The 21,283-nt window shown below is 33.5% G+C and overlaps 1 protein-coding gene across 6 annotated transcripts in view; it reads right to left on the reverse strand.

The window, feature by feature from the left end:
• The window catches only part of LOC123672731 (neurexin-4), a 31,892-nt gene extending 16,965 nt beyond the window's left edge, over positions 1-14,927 (reverse strand). For 4 of the 6 annotated variants that reach the window (XM_045606989.1, XM_045606991.1, XM_045606990.1 and 1 more), the window contains exons 1-8: positions 14,607-14,927; positions 5,825-6,074; positions 4,986-5,142; positions 4,636-4,855; positions 2,803-2,938; positions 2,402-2,686; positions 833-2,059; positions 399-747 (exon numbers count right to left, since the gene is read on the reverse strand). In XM_045606989.1, the coding sequence (XP_045462945.1) occupies positions 399-747; positions 833-2,059; positions 2,402-2,686; positions 2,803-2,938; positions 4,636-4,855; positions 4,986-5,142; positions 5,825-6,071 (2,621 nt within the window). In that variant the 5' untranslated portion in view covers positions 6,072-6,074; positions 14,607-14,927. Of the gene's footprint in view, positions 1-398; positions 748-832; positions 2,060-2,401; positions 2,687-2,802; positions 2,939-4,635; positions 4,856-4,985; positions 5,143-5,824; positions 6,075-10,478; positions 10,693-11,926; positions 12,030-14,606 lie in introns of those variants that run through there. The other 2 variants (XM_045606988.1, XM_045606987.1) reach the window with 2 other exon arrangements.
• Between the last annotated feature and the right edge of the window lie 6,356 nt (positions 14,928-21,283).

Consider the following 21,283-nt stretch of genomic DNA (forward strand, 5'->3'; position numbering starts at 1 on the left):
TTTGAAATTGAAAAATAAAAAAAGGTAAATCTGTTGTGGCATAGCAACATATTTTTGTATAAATAAATATGCCTTTTTCTTCTGTTGAAATTTGTGGAATTAAAATTAAGATGATGTCCTTCCTTTAGTCGAATACTATTTGTTTGTCAAATTTCATGCCTATAAGTGAAAAACACACATTCGGATTTTTTTGAGTTTGATTTTGAATTAGTATTCAATTTCACTCACTTTAAATTTTACAAGGGTACCTATGTAGGGGCGAGAAAAGAATATTATTCAAAACATAAACTGTCAAATTTGGCGTGGTTTAATTTTTCCTCGAAGAATTTCTTCTCATGAACAAAACTAAACTAAAAGGAATAGAAATCAAATAAGAATAACTGACAGAATAACCTCACCTTCTCACTTCACCAATATAATCAACAGTTTGATTAGCCGAGCTTATGAACCACGTGGACGTATGCAAATCTAAAGGGGCTTTCAAACAGTCATATCGAATATACTGACTGCAGTTCAAGGAATGAGACACAAGTTCTTGCAGCATATCAGCAGTGAACTCCCTATATTTGATACTAAGAGTGAAGTCGTCATCAATTGATGTCCGAACGTCGGTTTGACTCTGAAGATTGTGTTCTACTATGGTCTTTGTAGAATCTTCTAAGCTTTGGAATTCGCATCTAACATGGGCTGGTGGAAAACGTCCATTACCATCTATGTCTATTAGGTAGACATCCGGTTTGGTATAGCCTGAAAAATAGAACACACTCAATTGTAATTAGTATAATATGGTGTTTGAAATCTTGATCATAAAAGAAATTTTTTTCCAACTCACCTAAAAGAGCAAGCTCTTCACAAGTCTTCCTATATTTTGTGAAATGACAATTCGTTCCAATATACCCCGTATCCTTGCAGTCACATATCAGCCGGTCATCTTTCACAGAGCATTTTCCTCCATGTTCGCAAGTGTTGGGCCTCTGGCAGGGATCTACGTAGTTACAATTATCTAGTGTTACCTCCCCAACAGTCCTTTCAGATTGCAAAATCGATCGAGGTTCCAACTCGTCATCATTAATGATTATATCTCTCATACATCCAACAAATCCTGAGTTAGTTCGAGAGCCACTGGCTGCTTTGATCTTATCACCAATGGCAAATTTAACAGGTCCAAGTTTTTCTCTTTTTTCGTTATTGTCTACTTTCAAATATACCTCTTCGTTTTTGTAAATCAAGCTCAAAATGTGCCATATACCTGGTGTTTTCTTTACGCTAATTAAATTTGTCGTGTTTTGGATATTGTCAGCCAACTCAAACCTCACCTCATCGTTTACTACCCTTACTTCCCAATATAGACCTGACTGAGATTCGCTTGAAGCTAGAACGCTAAGGTTGGTGCTGCTTTTGAAATGAAATGAAAGGCTCAAACTATCAGTGAAGTTGTTAGGCCACCAAATGTGAGAAGATGAGAAATGGAAAGTAATAGGTATTTCTGTTACATCAGCCTCATAGAACTCAGGCTGGAGAATTCCTATATAATGCACCTTAGGATTTCCCTTGTCCAACTCATAAATTATAGATATGTCATTGTAATAAACGTATTTGAGGGATCCTACGAAGTTGTTCCTGGACCAAAGTCCTTTTTTCTTCTGCAGCTCTGGCCCACCGCCTATATAAATTTCTGGATCGATGTAAAGAAGAGGATTTCCTTTGATGTCCAAAGTGACGACCTCGTCATTTAGGATCAGGTGTATCCTTTCGTTCTCGTGGAATATGGTGAGGTTGTTCCACTGGTTAAGCTTGAAGTCGGGTGTCCTTCCAAGAATGGTTGTTATGGCTTCTTCTCCAAAATCTACTTCTACGTAAACTGAATCGTTGAAAATGGATACAGCTATATAGTGATCAATGCCTGTTTCTCCTCCAGCTGCATAGAAAAGGGCAGAATCGTCGAATCTTGTCTTGAAGACCATGGAGAATCTGTTGACAGAAGAATGCACTCTGTCTTTCCAGTCATACACCCTATATGAAACGTAGGAAGATCCACGAAGTGTTAACACAGTTGCAGCTAAAAAAGATAAAATCATTAATACAATAAGAATAATGCAGTGTGACGAATAAGAACCATGGTCACGTAGAAGAGATTGTAAACTCTTTGGCTAAACAATTTTTAAGTAGTGCTTTTGGGGATAAACTAGAAATGGAGACTTAAAAGTTTTTTCGCTAATTCTCTGGTTCCATATTCATATAAATTTTTTTTTGAGATTTCAACGATCCGCCTTTTGTATTGAATCCTGATAAAAATTCGTGACCACATAACAACCGTTAAACTTATACATTTATTGTAAACCACTTTTTTGAGGTATATGGAATGTAAAAGGGCATGCAGTAATATTTGCGTTCTACTTACCGTACATGTCACAGTATTCTCCTTCATAATGTGATCCAAAACAGTCACATGTTAACGTGTTGTAATGATTAATGCATCTGGATGATCTGAAGCACAAATTTTCCAAAGTGTGACACTTATTGATACAACCTTCCTGTACATTCTCGTGTTTAGTAGCTATCAAAGGCGTTATTGGTAGAAGATCTGAGGCAGATTTACCAGTGCTCAGAATCACATCTTTGATACAACCAACGAAAGATTCTATTATGTATTTGACACCATGAAGGCGTTCTTCAGAGCTGAGACCTGGAAACAAAAAGGCACACTGTTATTGAAATTAATACTGATACTCTAATGTTTTGAAATATTTTAAATAAAGATTTCAATAATTTTTATTGTAAACAATTTATTTATCTACAAACCTCCTATCAAGATGACTGAAGTAACGTTTGCTGCAACACCATAATTATTTTCTTTATCAAGACCCTGCAGATCCGTTTCTTCCTTAATATTATCGACTGTGGAAGTCAATCTTGCTCCATGGACATCTATACGAACCTAGAATTCAGTTTATAATTAACGATTCACAACAAGATCTTGGCTAGTCAAAAAACTGTATTCGAAAATCTTTTCTCTAATTCTGTGGTTATTCCGTTAATTCTTCCACATCTTGTAGAACAAAATCGTGCGAGAATATATCAGAAACGCACAGTTTTCATAGTTATATTTTATTATTCTATGTTGGTACTCCGAACTTTCCGCCACGGCTTTATCTGTCAATTCATCAATTTGCCTTGAAGAAATCAGTTCTGCCAAGCAACATTTTTCAATGCAAAAATCACTAAATTATATTTATGGAAATATTTCATTAATTCCAATAAAAATGCAATGGATTAGAGAAAATAATGTATAATACTCGTACAGAAGGCTCATTCTACCACTCGTTCATTCAAAAACTCGCCACTTCGTGGCTCGTTCTTGAATTTTGAACTCGTGGAAGAATATCAATGCCTTCTGCACTTGTATTATAAATAACTATTCTTGATTTACTTAAAGAATTTTCACTTTTCCAAATATTTCTGTATTATGTTCCTGGTATGTAATAATCTCCATAATTCATAGTGACAGTTTTGAGAAGTCTAAGATATGAAGTAGGTATCTAAGTTCTATATTTGATAAGGGTAAAAACGCTAAATGGTTAAATGAAATTGAGTGGTGAAATTGAAGGGTTTCTCTTTATGTATTTTCATGAACAAAAAGGCAAAGAACTAGAGAGGATTCGCTTTCCCATGCCCTTTCAGATTGTGTAAACTATTACAAGATATCTCAGAAGACAGTAACCACAATTGGGTGATAGGCCAAAATAACAATTATTTTTTATAGACCTTTGAAAAAAATAGTAAATCCAAATCGTGAGACAATCGCATTCTCACATCACTCATATTGCTTCAAATCTCCAATTTTATTGATTTGTTTATCATGTCATTCTGAAGAATGTTTCTGTAAACCAGTTATTGTATATTCTAAGAAAACGATAGTATGTAGTCAAAATAAGACTGTAGATACTGGAACAAATATAGTACGCATGTTGGGCAAGTGACTTCAAAGTTGACGCATTGAGGATTCCCAGTCCCAGATGATGTGTCACTGGCTTGGTTATTTCTTGAATTTTGGACAAATTTATTCTGTAATAAAATCCAGTATCTATACTTGTTAGGGAGTTGCCTGGTACCGCAACCATGAGATGTCTCGTACCTTCATCACCCCACCTTCTTTATCACACCTTCTAGTTCTAAATGACTCCAGTATTAGGGAGATTAGTCCTCCCTGTTACAAATCATTTTTGCGTTAGCCTGCAATGGCGAGGCATTTTGTGACCAGGTCATCAGAAGTTCCTTCCCCTTCCCAAAATAATCAGCACTCTACAGTTTCTGATATACCTATTTTCATTAGATACTTCCTGGTGTGGCAATTCCCTGTAAGGAGGCCCTTGAGGGGAGGTGTAAATTGTTCACACGAAGGAACTTTTGGAGGTGGCCCAACCCTGGAAGGCTCTGTCAGTGTGTTTCTCTTTTTCTTTCCTCCTTTTCTCGAAACCCTTCTTATAGCTGCATTCTCCTATAGCACAGAAATGTTCTTAGCCAGTACAAGGCTACCTTTCTGGCAAGTTTCCTTCAATTTCCGATTGCCCAGAAACCCAAATTGAAAATACCTACCTCATTATTCACTAATATGTATATGATAACGCTATTTACCGTAACTGAATGCCATTCATCCCTGTTCAACCCTCGACCAACAGTTAGAGCTGTAGAATGTTTCCCATATACGTGTACGACCTTTAGCTGACCTTGTTGAACTATTATGTACAATGCGTATGGTTGAAGAGAAACTCCTGCAGGAACTTTGACATTGTGATACACCAGCAAACCATGCGGTAGTCTTGTCCTGAATTGAAAGGATATCTGTCTACACAGCCTGAAAAAGAACTTTCTAGCAAATGAAAATGAAAAGTATAGTGGAAACTTGAAGATAAATTAATCTTCTACGTTATTATTTATTATTGTTTCCAGAATTAAACCACGAAGATGTTCGCTTAGTATCTTACCTCAGTTGAAACGTCTGAATAATATCACCATCTATTTGTATAAAAGTGTTCGATTGTGCAAACATAAAAGTATTTTGATTTCCAGTCTCTTGAAACGTTAACATTGGGCCTCTATTTTCTTTCGATACGAAGGAATTGTTAGACACCAAAGATGCGGCTGAAATAAAAAAAAACAAATATTTAGATCCAGATAAGTATGGATGAAATATTTCTAAGATAATTTTCAACTAGAAAAACATTCAATTTGTATGAGAAAAAAAGTCTGATTAGGATCTTTCATTCAGTATATAGAAACCACCCTGACCATACCAAATTGGACAACGCAATCTTGATTTGTTTGATGTTTATGTTTATTTTTGATATTGATATTTGATATATTATTTCAAATGAAAGACAGTAATTTTGTCTTTTTTGACCGGTTTCAAAGATTAATTGTTGAAAATAATGAAAGAAAAAAGAAAAATTTCGAATTGAATGCAGTTTAAACTAGAAGAGAATTAAAAATAATATTTTGAGAACATAATTACATCAAGAAAATAAAATGCCACACAAGGATAAAGAATAATACACTAGCAAAAAAGAAAACAAGTTTATAAAAAAAAAACTTGTGATTAAAAAGAAAGATCATTTAAACATAATTTTATAGTGAAATGCTAGATCTAATGAACAACATCAACATTTTGAGAGAGCAGGAAGTGACAATGAAATTTTGTCATATGACCATTCGCTACTTCTTACGAAAGAGGTTAGTAATGAAACTTATATTTAATTTTGGTCACAATTGTATTGAACCTGAGGAGATTCCCAATAAAACATATGTTATATCAAAACAAACTCACGTTTAATGAGGGCACATGTCCTCAAACATTCTATTTCTGTATTAAATCTGTTGTATTCGTTTCCCCCACATCCACTCCAATGGAACAAAATACATGTTCTTGTATTTCGGTCAAAGGTCCATTTCCATATCTTCTTATTACAAGGCCCTCTATCTGGTGGACCATGGCACATATAACCATTATCCCTATGAGGAAATCCTATTGTCACAGCCAATAAACTACTCAATATAGTAAGGTACATCCACATTATCTGGAAAAAATTTTGATTGCAGTTGTCAACAGAGCATCATATAGTAAATGATTTCTTCTTAACAATGTCCTTAGGAGACATTAGTCCTGATACATATATCTAATATATGGTGATTTAGCAACTGAATACAATGGTATTCAGTCATCAAATGTACTAAGAAATTGACGGGATCGCTTTAGATTTCGAAGAAATTTTATTCGTAATAATATTTTCTCAGTTCAAATCTTCTGATCTTTGTTCATACAATACCTAAATATTCAAGTGGGATATTGAAAAAAGATATCATTCCTTGATTTTAGGATAATGTGTTTTCATCTAGTGCGCATCTTGTAACAAAAATTGCTCACAATAATTTGAGTAAGGTACAACTACATGGAATTCTCCCAATAGAATCAGCATAGAATCTAAAATCAATCTAATTATTCATTGACTGAAAAACAGTTCTACCCTAACTCTGAAATAGAATATTTCTTCTCACAGTTGGTACCCGAAATCAATGTATTAACTATATACTGTTAAATTACTTTGAATTAATTACCTTTGATATAAGTAGAAAGTTATAGAGAAAAAACTTCTTACACCACTAATTTTTTCATAAGGAAGTGGTTCAGGATTATCTCCACATATTAAAAAAAACAAAGCTAGGTATGTTTTGTTCAAGATGACTGTTATGGAAATAGTTCTACGGCAGTCGTTCTGCTTACGATTAATCGATGAACGATAAACGTTTGTCCTACCATTTAATTAGGATCATTCTCTCGTAGCGTAGGACCTGATTTCCCAAAGGTTTGCTTTCTCATTTGCGGTAGTCATTTGTGTAAAGAGTCGTGTTGTTCAAAAAAAGGGTAGTTGATTCTACGTAAAATTAAAGCACATAAACAAACTGAACACCCAGAAGGAGCTGTTTAAATTTAATTTTTTTTTTGGTAAAACATAGATAGTATAGCAAGGAGTAAATGATTGAATTTATAGAAAAATCGTTAAGATTTTTTCATATAAAAATTTTTGTTACTTATATTGTATATTGTAGTCGTGTTTTGCAATTTTTTAAAATTTAACAACAAACCAGCTGTTCGAGGAGATCCAAAGTCGATGTTCAGTTGTTGTTAAAATGCCTAGAGCACGTGTATGCAGCATCTATCGCCAGCTTAGTGCATTTGAAAGAGGTCGAATTATTGGTCTACAAGAGGCTGGGTTGTCATTTCGAGAAATCGCTAACCGTACGAACAGAAATCCAACTACTGTTTGATGTTGTCAAGCGTGGTTTGATTATGCCCAAAATCGAAGAAGAGTAGGTACCGGACGTCGAAGGAGCACAAATGAAGTTCAAGATAGACGTCTAACCCTTTGTCTACGTGAGCGACTATGTTACGACGCGAGCGACGCGAATTTTATATACTACGCGAGCGATTCGAGCAGCGCGACTTTCAGTGTCCTACGTTGAAATCTATAAACACGACACGGCGAGACAAATATATGGTTGATGGGGTTGAGATTGTGCATTACGGAAGATCAGTCGCGCGAATTTCGCGCAGAAATATCAAATAATTTGATCGCGGACATCGCGCGAAATTCGCGTCAAACAGTTTTACGACCGATACGACTGCACGTAGGACAGCGCTATTATATTCCAAGGTTTGATAAATTCGCTTTGGTCGCGTCACTCGCATCGCTCGCAATAATTCGCTCACGCAGGACACAGCGTAAGACTTATGGGCATTAGTGACCGATTTGCGACAACTCAATCTTTGGCTAATGAGTGGTTACGAAAATAAGACCATCCTGTAACTGTCCGAACGGTTTACCGCCGGACAAGGTCTTTTGAACTGCAGCATTATCGACCCCATCTTGTGTTACCTCTGACGGTTGAGCATCGCCGGCAACGATTACAGAGGTGCAGAGAACGTCAACATTGGAATGTGGAATGGCATAAGGTCGTCTTTTCTGATGAATCTCGATTCTCTTTGAGTGCACATGATAGCCAAAGAAGGGTTAGACGACGTCAGGGAGAAAGACGTGAACCTCAGTTTGATGTTGAGCGTCATGTACACAGGACAGTAGACGTTATGGTATGGGGTGCTATTGCACATGCAAGTAGGTCACCTTTAGTGTTATTGGATTCCACAAATCCACATTCGATTTTTGTAGAGCGCAATGAGTTGCAAGCACTCTTCTAGGTTCATCCCTCGCGCAACTATGGGGACCACATCTACACTAAACGAATCTCGTGGGAATGATTCGTGGGATGTCTAGGCGTATTAGGCAGTTTATTGAAAGAATAGGTTGTTATACGGATTATTGAATTTGAATTCAGTTGTGGAATAACTATAATTAATCAAAAATAAATAATCTATCAATTTAGATTTTTCCTATTTTGTCTTTTCCTGAATAAAGCTAAGAGTAACAAACAAAGATTTTCTATTATAAATTTTGCCTAGAGAGGCCAAGACTTTTGACGATGTGTATATTCCCAGCTCTGTTCATTCAACTAAATCTTCATTAGATATATTCATTTTCAGTACACACATGTTGAAGGTGAAAAGATAACCATTCTTGTTTTTTCCTTGTTTGATCTGAAAATGAGATTGTTTGCTTCAAACCACCTTTGACTTTCTTCTTTTAATCTTGAGCTCAAAATCTGAATCCTAATTCCTAGTTCTGAAAGAATCCTAATGGTTAACCAATAAATTTGTGTCGTTTATAGAATTCTCCGAAACTATCCCATTTTTACCTTGTCCAAGACACATATCGAAATAATTGATATAATGAAATAGGAACCTAAACCTAAGAATAAATATGTTAAAATGACAATATGATTCTTTCACTCATGAGAGATACCCAAAAAATCTTTCAAAATTGTTTGCTCCTTCACCTTAATCTGAGTTAGGTATTCGGATGAATTTTCAGTCTTGAAATCGCTTGACATTTCAAAGAACAACATATTTCATTTAATTATTATGTAAACGTTGTGACTCCAATTAGCACTGAATCATACAAAATAATTTAACCAAACGCCAACTCAGAAAAATAGCATTAAAGTGTTAATGTTACTCATAGAGTAAATAAGTATTTGTTTCCTTCCGTCAATCACCTTCGCAATATATATTATGAAGAAGTGTCGGAAGATTAATCCTAATTTTTGGAGGAATTATTCCAACTATACAGGGTTAGAATCATTCAGAGGGACACTACAGGGATATCGAAAATCGTCAGAAATGCAGAATGGCTTAAATCACAAAAAGTTGCGTTATTCAGGGATGAGTTTGTTGGTGTAAACAGATCCAAAATATCCCCAATGGTTCCCGAGATATCTCGAAAAAACTAAGAGTCAAGATTTTCTTTTATTCTGGATAATTCATTCGTTTTTAGGGATAACTCCACGAAATTCATTTGTAGCCATTATCCAATATAGAGATTCTAATGGTGACTTCAGATTTTATCTGTTTCCAATTGTTTCAGAGACGCGAAAGTCATTTTTTTTTCTTATGGGCGCCATATTGGTTCTCCTTATAGGGTGATGAAGAAAAAAATTACGAATTCAAAAATGTATCTATCACACTCTACAAAAATATCGAGTTTAGCTACGCAAATTGAATATCTTGAACTCTGATACAAAATAATCATTGAAAAAAAAGGAAATATTTTCTACCTCAACACCTTATATTAATTTAATTATAACATTTATGTATTTCAAACAGTTTGGTGCATCGGTATTTAATAGGAGAGTGAAGGAGTTACTATTAGAAAATACTATATACAAGTTGAGCGAATTTTTAAGTTAACTGTGACATCGTACCCAATTTTTGTGTTATTTAATTTTGAATATGTGTATGACTATTTATTATTATAATTTATGATGTTTTTACATTCATTTGACAAGCCATGTATTTTTTTATGGTAATAATTTGTTCATGAATTTTTATATTTACTGTATCATGTACAAATAAAATGCTATTTTCTACCTTGATAGCTTATTTTAAATTAATTATAATATAGGTATATAATAATTAATTTTATTATATCAATTATATAGTTTATTTGATCTGTTGGGTATTTGATTGTTAGGGTGGAATAAATAAGTTTCAATAAATAATTATAGTTTATTTTGAACTTTAATTAAAAATTCAACGGAACAATAAACTAATATCAAAAGAATTTCAATAATAGGTACATTAATTTTTGAAAACTAATCACGTAAAAACTAACAGTCCAGTATCGTTGTTTGTTCACCTGATCTATCTCACTATTTTCAAAAATTAATGAAAACTGTAAATTGCAAACACAATAACTAACATAAGAATGCTTCAACATCAATAATGACTTTGCTCCACAGATGAACCAAATTATGATGAAAAAAAAGTATCAAGCTCAAGATAAGATCAAGATTGCTAGATTTGCACTTACAGCTTACAGCATAATGACGTCCAGTATTAGAGTCGCTCCGCCAAAAAAACAGATCTATGTTAAGATAAAAGAGATTTTCACTGAATACCTAACCCAGAGTTTGTCTCACTATAATCCATTAAATTCGAGATAAATGTTTTCAGTCAACACTTATTGTATATTTTCATGATCGTAATACACGAAAACAAATTGTTCTCTGCGTTACAGGAGGATCATATAGATGAATTGGAAGCAAATCAATAGGTTTTCTCTATCAAATGAATTATATCATGATAAGAGAAGTAAACATTGCTATACGTGTCAACTGATCACAACATCGAATAATTGATATTAATATAATACGTTATACAGGGTGTTTGCAAACTAGACGTGAACCATGGCGGACGGGATAGTATGAGTATTTGAGTTCTTATGATTTTCAAGAAATTTCTCATTTTACTACTTTTTTCGTTGATTTTTTCTACGTTAATCGAATTTGATTATAATTTCAGATTATTTTCGTGGCCAGCGATAAGTCCGGATCTAACACCGTTAAAATAGACGAAGCAGAGAGAATATTGAGAGTAAATTTCAGACGGAAAGTAATTACTGAAGGAATAAGAAAGAGGGCACGTGCTTGTAAATGGAATGATGGAGCATAATTACGGATACATTTTCTATCGAAATTTTGAGTTTTATGCAATAAAACAATATTTAATTCATAAATTACTCTTCTTTCTTTGCTTCTTTACACTTTTGAATCAAAATCTGCTAAACAAAACTAGTTCCTGCATTAAAAGAAAACGTTTTTGGGAAATGAAGAAGGAAATTCGCAAATTTTCAAAATAATTTCGTCATACATAAATTGTGAAGTTTGAAAGTTGTAGGAAAATTTATATTAGAAATTTACTATTATATTCTTCATTTCTCCATATACCAACTTTCAAATCACACTAATCCTTATTCAACATCTGCTACAGCATAGTTTGCTTTTTTCGTACATATCATCTCCTTTTCTAATGAAATAATCCAAAATTTACTCAAACTTGGTCAACATAGAAAGAATTGACGAAAAACGAAATAAGGTGAGAAAGTTTTCAAGTAACACAAAAACTCAAATATCTCGGAAACTGTTGACTTTCGGTTATCAATAAATATGGCTAAATCGTCAACAAATGAGTGATACTAACACCTCCTTCAAGGTTCACTCCTAATTTGGAAACACCATGTATAAAACGAACATTTGTATCAAACTGTGCGAAATTTTTTCAACTTTCAATAGAACATGGTATTTAAAAAATCTCAAGTTGATATTTTTATTTAGTTGTAATCCTTTTTTAATTCACCCCTATTTTTTTCATCTGGGGATTCAGTATTTCATATTAATAGATTTTGAAATCGTTGACATTATTTAAAATAATATCATCAATTCTTAGAAACCATTTCTGCATCTACCATCAAGAGCTTACGGTTCATTTTCGCTTCCGCACTGATCTACACATCAAATTTTATAGAGTCGAATAAAAAATTTTTTAGTTACTCAGAAATATAATCAACAAAATTATACCGATACCACTACCGACTTCTATAAATTCGCAGTTGATGTGAAAAATCAAGTAAGACATTTTGCTACTTTATCTCAACATATATGAATCTCATTATGCACATTAAACTTAGCACCACCCACAAATTATTAAAATCGTAGGTTTAAATGTCAGTGTTCAAGATTACTTGTTTGCTTTGACTTATCTACCGATGGAGTTGCTGAGGAGGCTCTACATTGTTCTGGTCCAGCCTCATCTGCTTTATGGAATATTAGGATGGGGTGCTGTTGTAAAAACTCACTTGAAAAAACTAGAGGTGACACAAAAATGGTTGATCAAGATAATTTTTCGGAAGCCTTTTTTATTTTCGACTGAACGCTTGTTCGCCGAGAGTGGAATTATGGACCTGCGAAAACTATTTTTCTTGATTCTGACAATTCACCAAAGAAAGAACTTAATGACACTAAGCTCCAATGAACATCAATGTAGTACCAGAAATAGAGGAAATTGGATTATTTTTCCGCGAACAATAAAAACGATAGGTCAGAGGTCACATACGAACATAGCCCCTTATATTTACAATAATGTTCCAACAATAATGAAAAATTTTGCAACTCTTAATGAATTCAAGAGGAAAATCAAAAATTGGTTGAAAATGATGTCGGCAGGAGTGGTCGAAGAAATGCTTTGTATAAAAAATTCCTTTGTTCATGTTTAGATAATGTGCCTGCTCGCCCAGTTTTTCTTTCTTTTCAGGATGAGATTTTTTTCTTTTTCTATATCATCTAGATTTGTTTCTCTTTGAGTGTCCTTTTGTTTTTGATTAAATGAAATAATAATTTCCCACACATGGCAGATCCAGTGGCTTGCCAATGGATGTGCCTTCGGGAAAGATATTTATTTTTTTCTAATGTTTTTTTACATTTTGAGGGTTAAAGGAACTCTTGTTAGTTCAATTAGTGCATAATGTTATACAGATTGTAAGCAAGTTTTGTATGTGGGTCAAATAAACATTATAATTATAATTGATTATATACTGGATGACTGTTGTTTTATCCAAGATAAAAATAATATTCAATGAAAAGATTTCGTAGAATAAAAGATACAACACTTTATATATACCTAATGATGGCAATAGGAATAAATGGAATCATTATTGGAAGATTTCATAAAATATTTCATAATACAAAATTACAATAGGGAATGCATTCCAATTATCATCTCAATCAAAAGAATAATACTCAATAACCTGTAAGCTGACATAAAAAACTCAGTATTGTAGGCAGAAGGGACATATATTTAAAAACGTGTAATAACTGCAATTACGATAGCAGAATAATGAAACAACTACTTGAGCAATATGGAGATATGTGAAGACAATGACAAGCCTAATAGAAATAGTCATCCAGAAGAATCATGAAGTATAACACAATATAGAGAAGTATACACATTTGGATAGCAGTGTGTCAAGCAAATTTTCGACTTTGGACAACACCATGAAGATCTAAACAAACCAATTCACCTATTTTATTTCCTTTCGATTTTGCTGTACCACTTCATTCCTTCAATATGGACTTTTCAAATTCACAATGATTGCGAAAACATGTCGCAGAAGACTCATCAAAATTATAAACTACTTCCTTAAAAATTTAAACTTTAGATTTGATAGTGGCAGTTCTGCGTACCTACAATTAATAGAAGAAATCGAAAATTCAACAAAAATCGAAAGGGGTGCTAAGCTCTAGAACTATTGAGCTAGAAATTTTGCGAGAAAATAGATCTCTATGTAAGTATGATTACCTAATTTTAACATCGACAAAAAAAATGTTTTGATAGATTCATCCTAAAAAGTTTGAAATAACCACTAGTTTCACCCCAATAAGAACCGAATAGGGCAATTTGAAGGTATTGACCGTTTGGTTTTTTGCCTAGATTCCTCAGGAGGTATCAAAATAAATATCAAGAATATAAAATTTAAAAAAACTGTGTCCACTCTTGATATCATCTGCTTTAAAATAAAGGATATTCCAACAAAAAAATTCTATGAATTCGAAGAAAGTTTTAAACAGCATTCAGGTCCACAGTAAATTGGTAAATAGAGTCAGGATCTTCAGACAAAATAAATTTTATACTCTAACTGAGCTGTTGTAAGGAATTCTTAGTCTCATTGAAGCATTACGTCTTATTTATATTTTTTGTTATATTTACTATTTTCAAACTCTCCATAAATATATTTAAAAAAAATTGTTGTATAGATAAAAATATTTATATCTGGATGGGTTGCAGCTCTTTTTTTATATATTTACATGGAAGAATATCTTGAAAACTTTAAATTTTTGGTATATGTTGATTGGTTTTCCTCGGTTTACAAAACCGAAAACATAAACCATGAAAACTCTTCCCTAAATAATTAGAAAGATTTATTGTTGAGTACAATAATCCAATTCAAAGAAATCATATCAATTGAATCAACCTGATACCAACGATTAAAAAAAGTATACATCTTAATTCCCGAACAACAAAGCTCCTCCCACTCTAACAACTAAAGAAAATTGTATCCATTATAAATAATAAGATCAATCCAAGATGTATTAAAACGACTTACCCTCCCAGACCGGAAGTCCACGTGACGTCACTTTACAATTGAATTCGTTCTTATTAGCCACTTAAAAATAATAGGTTTACCGTCTGCAACTCGATTCATAAGATGAGAAATGGTAAGTTATTCCGATTTCAAACAACCACTATCACAGCATTCCAAGATACGTATCATAGCAATTATTTATTTATTTTCTCGAATTGACCGTGAGAGTGTACCATGTTAGAGCCGCAAAATTTTATCTGCCCGAACTGATAGAAGATGATGAACTTGTCCAGGCTGCTTGTTGAGCTATCCAAAGCCTTAACTGCAACTGAGACATCGTTGAGTTTGTGATAATAATTGGATGCCCTACCACTCTGATGTTGAAAATTTCATTTATTTGTATTGAAGACGAAGAGATGAGCCTGAGGAAATGCGATTGAAGGAAATCGACAATGGTGCTTATCGTGAAAATTTAAAATTGTGCATAATACGAATATCCATGATTAATGTCTTGACAGCAGTGGCGTATTTACACAATTGCCCTCAGTAAGCCATTGAATGTTTGCCGCCCCCACAGACCTCTGCAATTCAATACTCTAATTCGCAATCATGTTAATTACATTTATTGTCAATGAAATTGCAATTATATGATTTTTGCTCTATCGTCCTGATTACGTAATGAGTTCATTACAGTACTAAAAACAATGCTGTAATGAGTTATTTACAGCATTGTTTCCAGTTTTCGTTTCGTGGTTGTCTACACTGACTTCCGATCCTATCAAATTTCAAGACATTTCAATTGTCAATATAATTTGGATAAAGTGAAATGATTTGCAACTTTATTCGCAATTTCTCCTAATTCTGTTGATGTTAAATCGATTTCTTTAGAGATAATTCACGAATTTAATGCGTAATTATAAATTATTACAAAATTCGAAACGTTCGATTCAAATTCAAATTCCGTAATTTGTCAATTTTCGCAACAGTCACACCAACTACCAAGGGGTTGTCCATTAATCACGTGAGGCTTGAAAGGGGGGGGAGGGGTTTGATAAAAATCACGAAAATAACACAAGGGGGGGGGGGGTGTAGTAAGATATCTCGTGTATTTATTTTTTCGTCAAACGTGCGATTTTTAAACAAATATTAAGCGGCAACCTGGTGTAGACATTTTTATTATAGTCCTTAATTTCAGAATAAAATGAGATTATAGTTTTTACCTGTATTTAAATTAAGATAATATTCAGAAAATTTTAAGATTCCTTGTAAGTACTAAAAATACACGTGATGTTGAGAAGGGGGAGGGGGAGTGGTCTTAAACCTCACTACGTATCACCAATGGGGGAGGGGGGGTTAAAAAATGCTAAAAAAAGATCACGTGATTAATGGACAACCCCCAAGATACAATACAATAGAAGAGTCACTAGGATGTAGGGGAGGGTGGGGCAACTGAGACACCTTAAGGTTTAACGAGGTCTAACTTCCCAAAAAATGCGAATTAAACAATGTTTCCTGATTGAAACACAACTTTTGATACTTATTGAATACACAAAATTAACAAAATAATAATTCTTAGGTGAGAATTTGTGACTTGAAAAAAAAAACTTCAAATGCCTCACTTGCCCCATATCGTGGGGCAAGTCAGTCTTTCTAATCTTCGTTCATCGAGGCGCTATATCAATACATATTAGGTATTCATTCTTCATGAAAATTGTCCCAATTTGTTTCGTTATATTGTGTTTTTTTCTTCATCTGATATTGCTGGTGATTTTCCGGTAAATCTTTTTTTTGTCCTCAGAGTTTATTCTCTTTTCCTCTTTTTTATTCAAAGAACTTGGTCCAGCATTCTCAAAGTCCTTATGACTGCTTTGGTTCTTGCTGTTTTTGCTTCTTCTTTGAGTTGGTCTTTATAGGATGAATTTGTGATTATTTTAGTACTCGAGACTCACTTGCCCCAATGTATCATAAGAAGTGAAATTAATGTTTTGCAAAGTACGCTTATGTTTGGCAACGTTCTGAAAATCAAGCCTAATAACATAAATTTGATGTTATATGATATATTCTAGGAAATATTTTGCATTTCCCTATAAATTATAAAAAAGCCTTGTTTAATTCACCTGAAATATAACAAGACAAAATTTGTATCATGATAAATCTCCATATCTACTAAAGTTTCACTATTTTTCATCAAGTTTTTCATTGACATCACTCGTGAACTGTATTCATTTTTGCCGGATATATTGCCGGTCAAGGAAGATATTGCGAAAGACGCATTTACCCCGTATGGCTCACTTGCCCCACTCTCCCCTATAATCTGAATTTTGCATTGAATTTCGACAATATTTCACAAAACTCGACTGAAGTCTCACTCATGCGTTCGCATTCGTCTTGGAATAGGAGCCTATTCTGCAACTTGTTTTAGAATATACCATTATTGCACCTACAGTTTGAAAACAATATGAATAATATTCCTGTTACATTATCTATTAACAATTCAGTTGATGATGACAATAAAATCAATTAAGTCATGAATGTTTCACATTACCTTTTTGTGAAATTTCAAATTATCAATCATTATAAAAACTTTATACATAAAAGAACTGAGGCGTTTATCTTGTCTTAGATAGTACCTAGATAGTTTTTTACCTCCTTTAAGCAAAAACCTAAGACTCCAGCCTACTTAGCCCGCTAATAAATCCGCCACTGCATGACGGTACTTGTTTGATGTTACATAATTCAAATATTTAAAACGTCCTTCAAGATCGAGATGATTTTCCACTATATTCCAAACATATGAAAATATTGCGCTAATATCTAGTCATTAACAAACGTACCTACTCATACGTCTCTCTTCTAATGAAAAACTAACATTAATTTTGATCTATACTACGATACAGGGTTTCCCAACGAAAATTTGATCCCCTCTCAGAACTCAGAAACGCAGAATTTTCGATTATTGAGAAAAAAGCAACTTCTGTTTGATGGGGACGAATTTCCATCATGAGTTTGTTCCGAAAAAACCACCCCTATGAAGGTGGCATCAACCCCCAGCACTTTTTGAATAGTTAAGAGATATCGAGTGTTGGTTAGTTTGAAAGTTATATATGTTCTGTACACAACCCAGTAAAAATTTTCAAAATCAGTTCATTATTCACGAAATAATTCGCAATACTGAATAAAATTACACCCAAAAAATGACCTGTCTCCTATGTTTTACTATTGATTTTGCCGAAAGTCAGCACCAGATGTCTCATTTCAAAAATATGCACACCGCCTATGTTAAAGCTGAAATTCATGTGGGGCCATCTACGACCCAAATAGAATACCCATAAAAAAAGTTAGCTGTAAAACGGAGGCCAATTTGTATAAAAAGTAAAGCCATTTTATAAAGAGTAGATAGTAAGCTACGATTAGATGTCGCTAGTGTATTTGGAGCTTAAGATAATAAAGGTTGCATATATTGAAAACTATTGAATGCACAGAGTGGAGAAGTACCTGGATAACAGATAGCGCTGAACCATTACATATAAATGATGCAAAAATTACACAAGTTTGGTTCAGTGGAGTGGGTGAAAAGTGGTCGCATAACATTGCCACCATTTTTATGATCATTAAGTTTAACCTGAGGTAATGTTTTGGATATGAAACTATCATTATTGAAAATACAAAAATAGAAGATATAATAGAAAAATAACTTCAGTTCTTTGAAAATCATTTTGCATCTCCCAGTTGGGAGTTTTTCCATTGACTGTGGTTGATTTGAGTGCAATATTCACGAAATTTAATATGAATATGTTCTACTCTAAAATCCTTTAGACTTGTCTTTCAACTATTTCTGATGCTACCTTATTATATTCTAGCAACCAAACATATCAGATTATTATAAAGTTTTTCGAGTTCACAGAGGATACAGTAGGTATTTATTTTGTGAGAATTCCACAGAGTAATTTTTTTTCGATAAAAATAAACACCAAAATTAAACCCCCTCCTTCTTTTTATACGTAGAAATAATCAAAAATTTTGGTTCTAATTAGAAAATATTGAGTTTTGATCAATTTGAGTTGTCCAAAATCATGATCTTCTAATGAACACCCTGTACAGTGCATCCCATTTTGGGTGAGACAGCCAGGTTTCTCGCTTGTTATTTAAGATAGAGCCTTGCGGTTTTCACGTTCCTGTCCTACTTTTTTGTGAAACTCAAGTTGGTCTAATCAGATTTTGCATAACTGTTTCCGTTCAAGAGATACAGGGTGATTTTGGAAATTGATACTTTTCGGACACCTCCTTCATCTCCGAAGTTATTAGAAATAATGATGAGGTAAAAACTATGTCTGAATCAGAATTCTGCGTAGAATCCAGTGGCGTACTCAATTTTTTTTTCGGGGTATGGTTTTGAATATTCAACACAAACCTATATTTTTTTTAATGGAACACCCTATATCATTACTTCGTTAAATTTGTTATTTTTTTCCCTTCAAAATGATACATGATACTATGTAGGTAGGATGTTCAGAAACGTTAAAAAAAAACAGTAAAACATCAAATAATGATGATTTTTTGTAAATAGGCCATGAATTTCCTAAGTTTCAATAAGAGGATTATTACTTCTGATTTTTAAAAGTAGTAGGTCGTTGATGATACAAACATTCTTGTTGTCATTATGGCTACTATGCATTTGGGAGCATTGTTTTATCAAGTAGGCATTGGAGAGAAAAAAACCAATCTGATTCAGCTGTCATCGCTATGAATTATTGTTATTATTATTGATTCTTTTTTTATATGGGAAATCCATTTCCCATTTACAAAAAATCATCATTATTTGACGTTTTACTGTTTTTTTAACATTTCTGAACATCCTACCTACATAGTATCATATATCATTTTGAAGGGAAAAAATAACAAATTCAACGAAGTAATGATATACATGGTGTTCCATTAAAAAAAATATAGGTTTGTTTTGAATCTTCAAAACCATACCCCGAATAAAAAATTGAGTACGCCACTGGATTCTTTGCAGAATTCTGATTCAGACGTAGTTTTTACCTCATCATTATTTCTAATAACTTCGGAGATAAAGGAGAGGGGTCCGAAAAGTATCAATTTCCAAAAACGCCCTGTATCTATTGAACGGAAACAGTTATGCAAAATCTGATTAGACCAACTTGAGTTTCACAAAAAAGTAGGACAGGAACGTGAAAACCGCAAGGCTCTATCTTAAATAAAAAGCGAGAAACCTGTCTGTCTCACCCAAAATGGGATGCACTGTACATTTTTGATCCAAAACGGTAAACACTCTTATAATACTACGTATTTCCAGAATCGAAAGTGAAAAAGGTTTCTTCGAAAAAACTTCTTCTGCAGAAATATTCAAAAAAAGGGATTCCCATCGCCACCATTTTTTTCATAAGAATCCAATAAACTCATGAACCATTGTGTTTTTACCCAACGTATGGTATATTGCTAAAATTGTCATCAAAAAAGCTATATAATGATGCAATAATATATTGAGTGTGCCATTTGAAATAAGGAAGTAGAGTAGTCTGTTTCCGGTATAACCAGAAATTGTAGAGACCTGAAAATATTTTAGAGAGAAAAACCATTGTCTCAAACCCCAAAATGCACATTTTCTGCCATTTCACAAAATTATCAGTTTTCCATAAACGTCTAATAGGCCATCGCGGTGAATCACGCTGTATATGTTACTGAATGTGCGACCACGAGTTTGTTCATTCATTTAGCTGAACCATTATGTAAAGAACATACAATGTCTCAAATAAGTGGATTAAATTTTCCAGGCGGGTATTTAATAAACAAACACAAAATTGACAAAAACTCTAACATGAAGTCAGTAGCTTTTGAGCAATTATTCAAATTCGTGTTTATGTGATTTTTTCAGGAAATATCGCTTTTAAATTTCTGCTTTAATATACTTCAATAACCCTAAACTCAGGGCTGTTCTAAGATGTTTGTTGCCCCTAGGCTTGCACGAAAATTGTGCCCCATAAAAATAAACCGAAAAGTGGTAACAAATATATTTGCCTCAAAAGTATATTTATTATATACATACAACAAAATCTTTGGTCGAATTCTGCATGTATTCAAGGAAATTTAATTCATAAAAAATTATTCGGGAGCACCCCCTATGAGCGTATGCCCCCCAAAAAGGCTTGCGCCCCAGGGCTGTAGCCTACTTTAGCCCTGTGGGTACAGTAAGGGCCTTTATTATAAAAGGATAACCGACGGTTGAGTCGAGCGTCAACTACCAAATTCCGTTTTTCTAGAAAGGAATTTGGTACTTGACACAACGGTTGAACCGTCGGTTATCCTTTATAATACCGGCCCTAAGCCTGCCTGAACCCTGAACGATATGGCCTGGCCGACGCACATGATTGATTTTGTTCTCGAATTCCCCATCAATGTATGTATCTGATACAATCATTTAAGATCATTCTTGGCTCAAAATTCGAAAATTACAGACATTTGGGCGAAATGATAGCCTACTGATGTTTCCCTAGAACAAGAGTGCAAAAACAGAGTAAACATAAATCAATTAATTCTCCATCTCGCAAACATCAAACAATAGTTCATGAAATTCTTGACAGTTAACATGCATTATTATTTGAATACATTACACATGAGAATTAATTATTCAAATTTCAAATTCAAATAACGATGACAATTCAGAATACCATCAATTT

Source organism: Harmonia axyridis, chromosome 2 (genome assembly GCF_914767665.1).
Source record: "Harmonia axyridis chromosome 2, icHarAxyr1.1, whole genome shotgun sequence".
Lineage (NCBI taxonomy): Eukaryota > Metazoa > Arthropoda > Insecta > Coleoptera > Coccinellidae > Harmonia > Harmonia axyridis.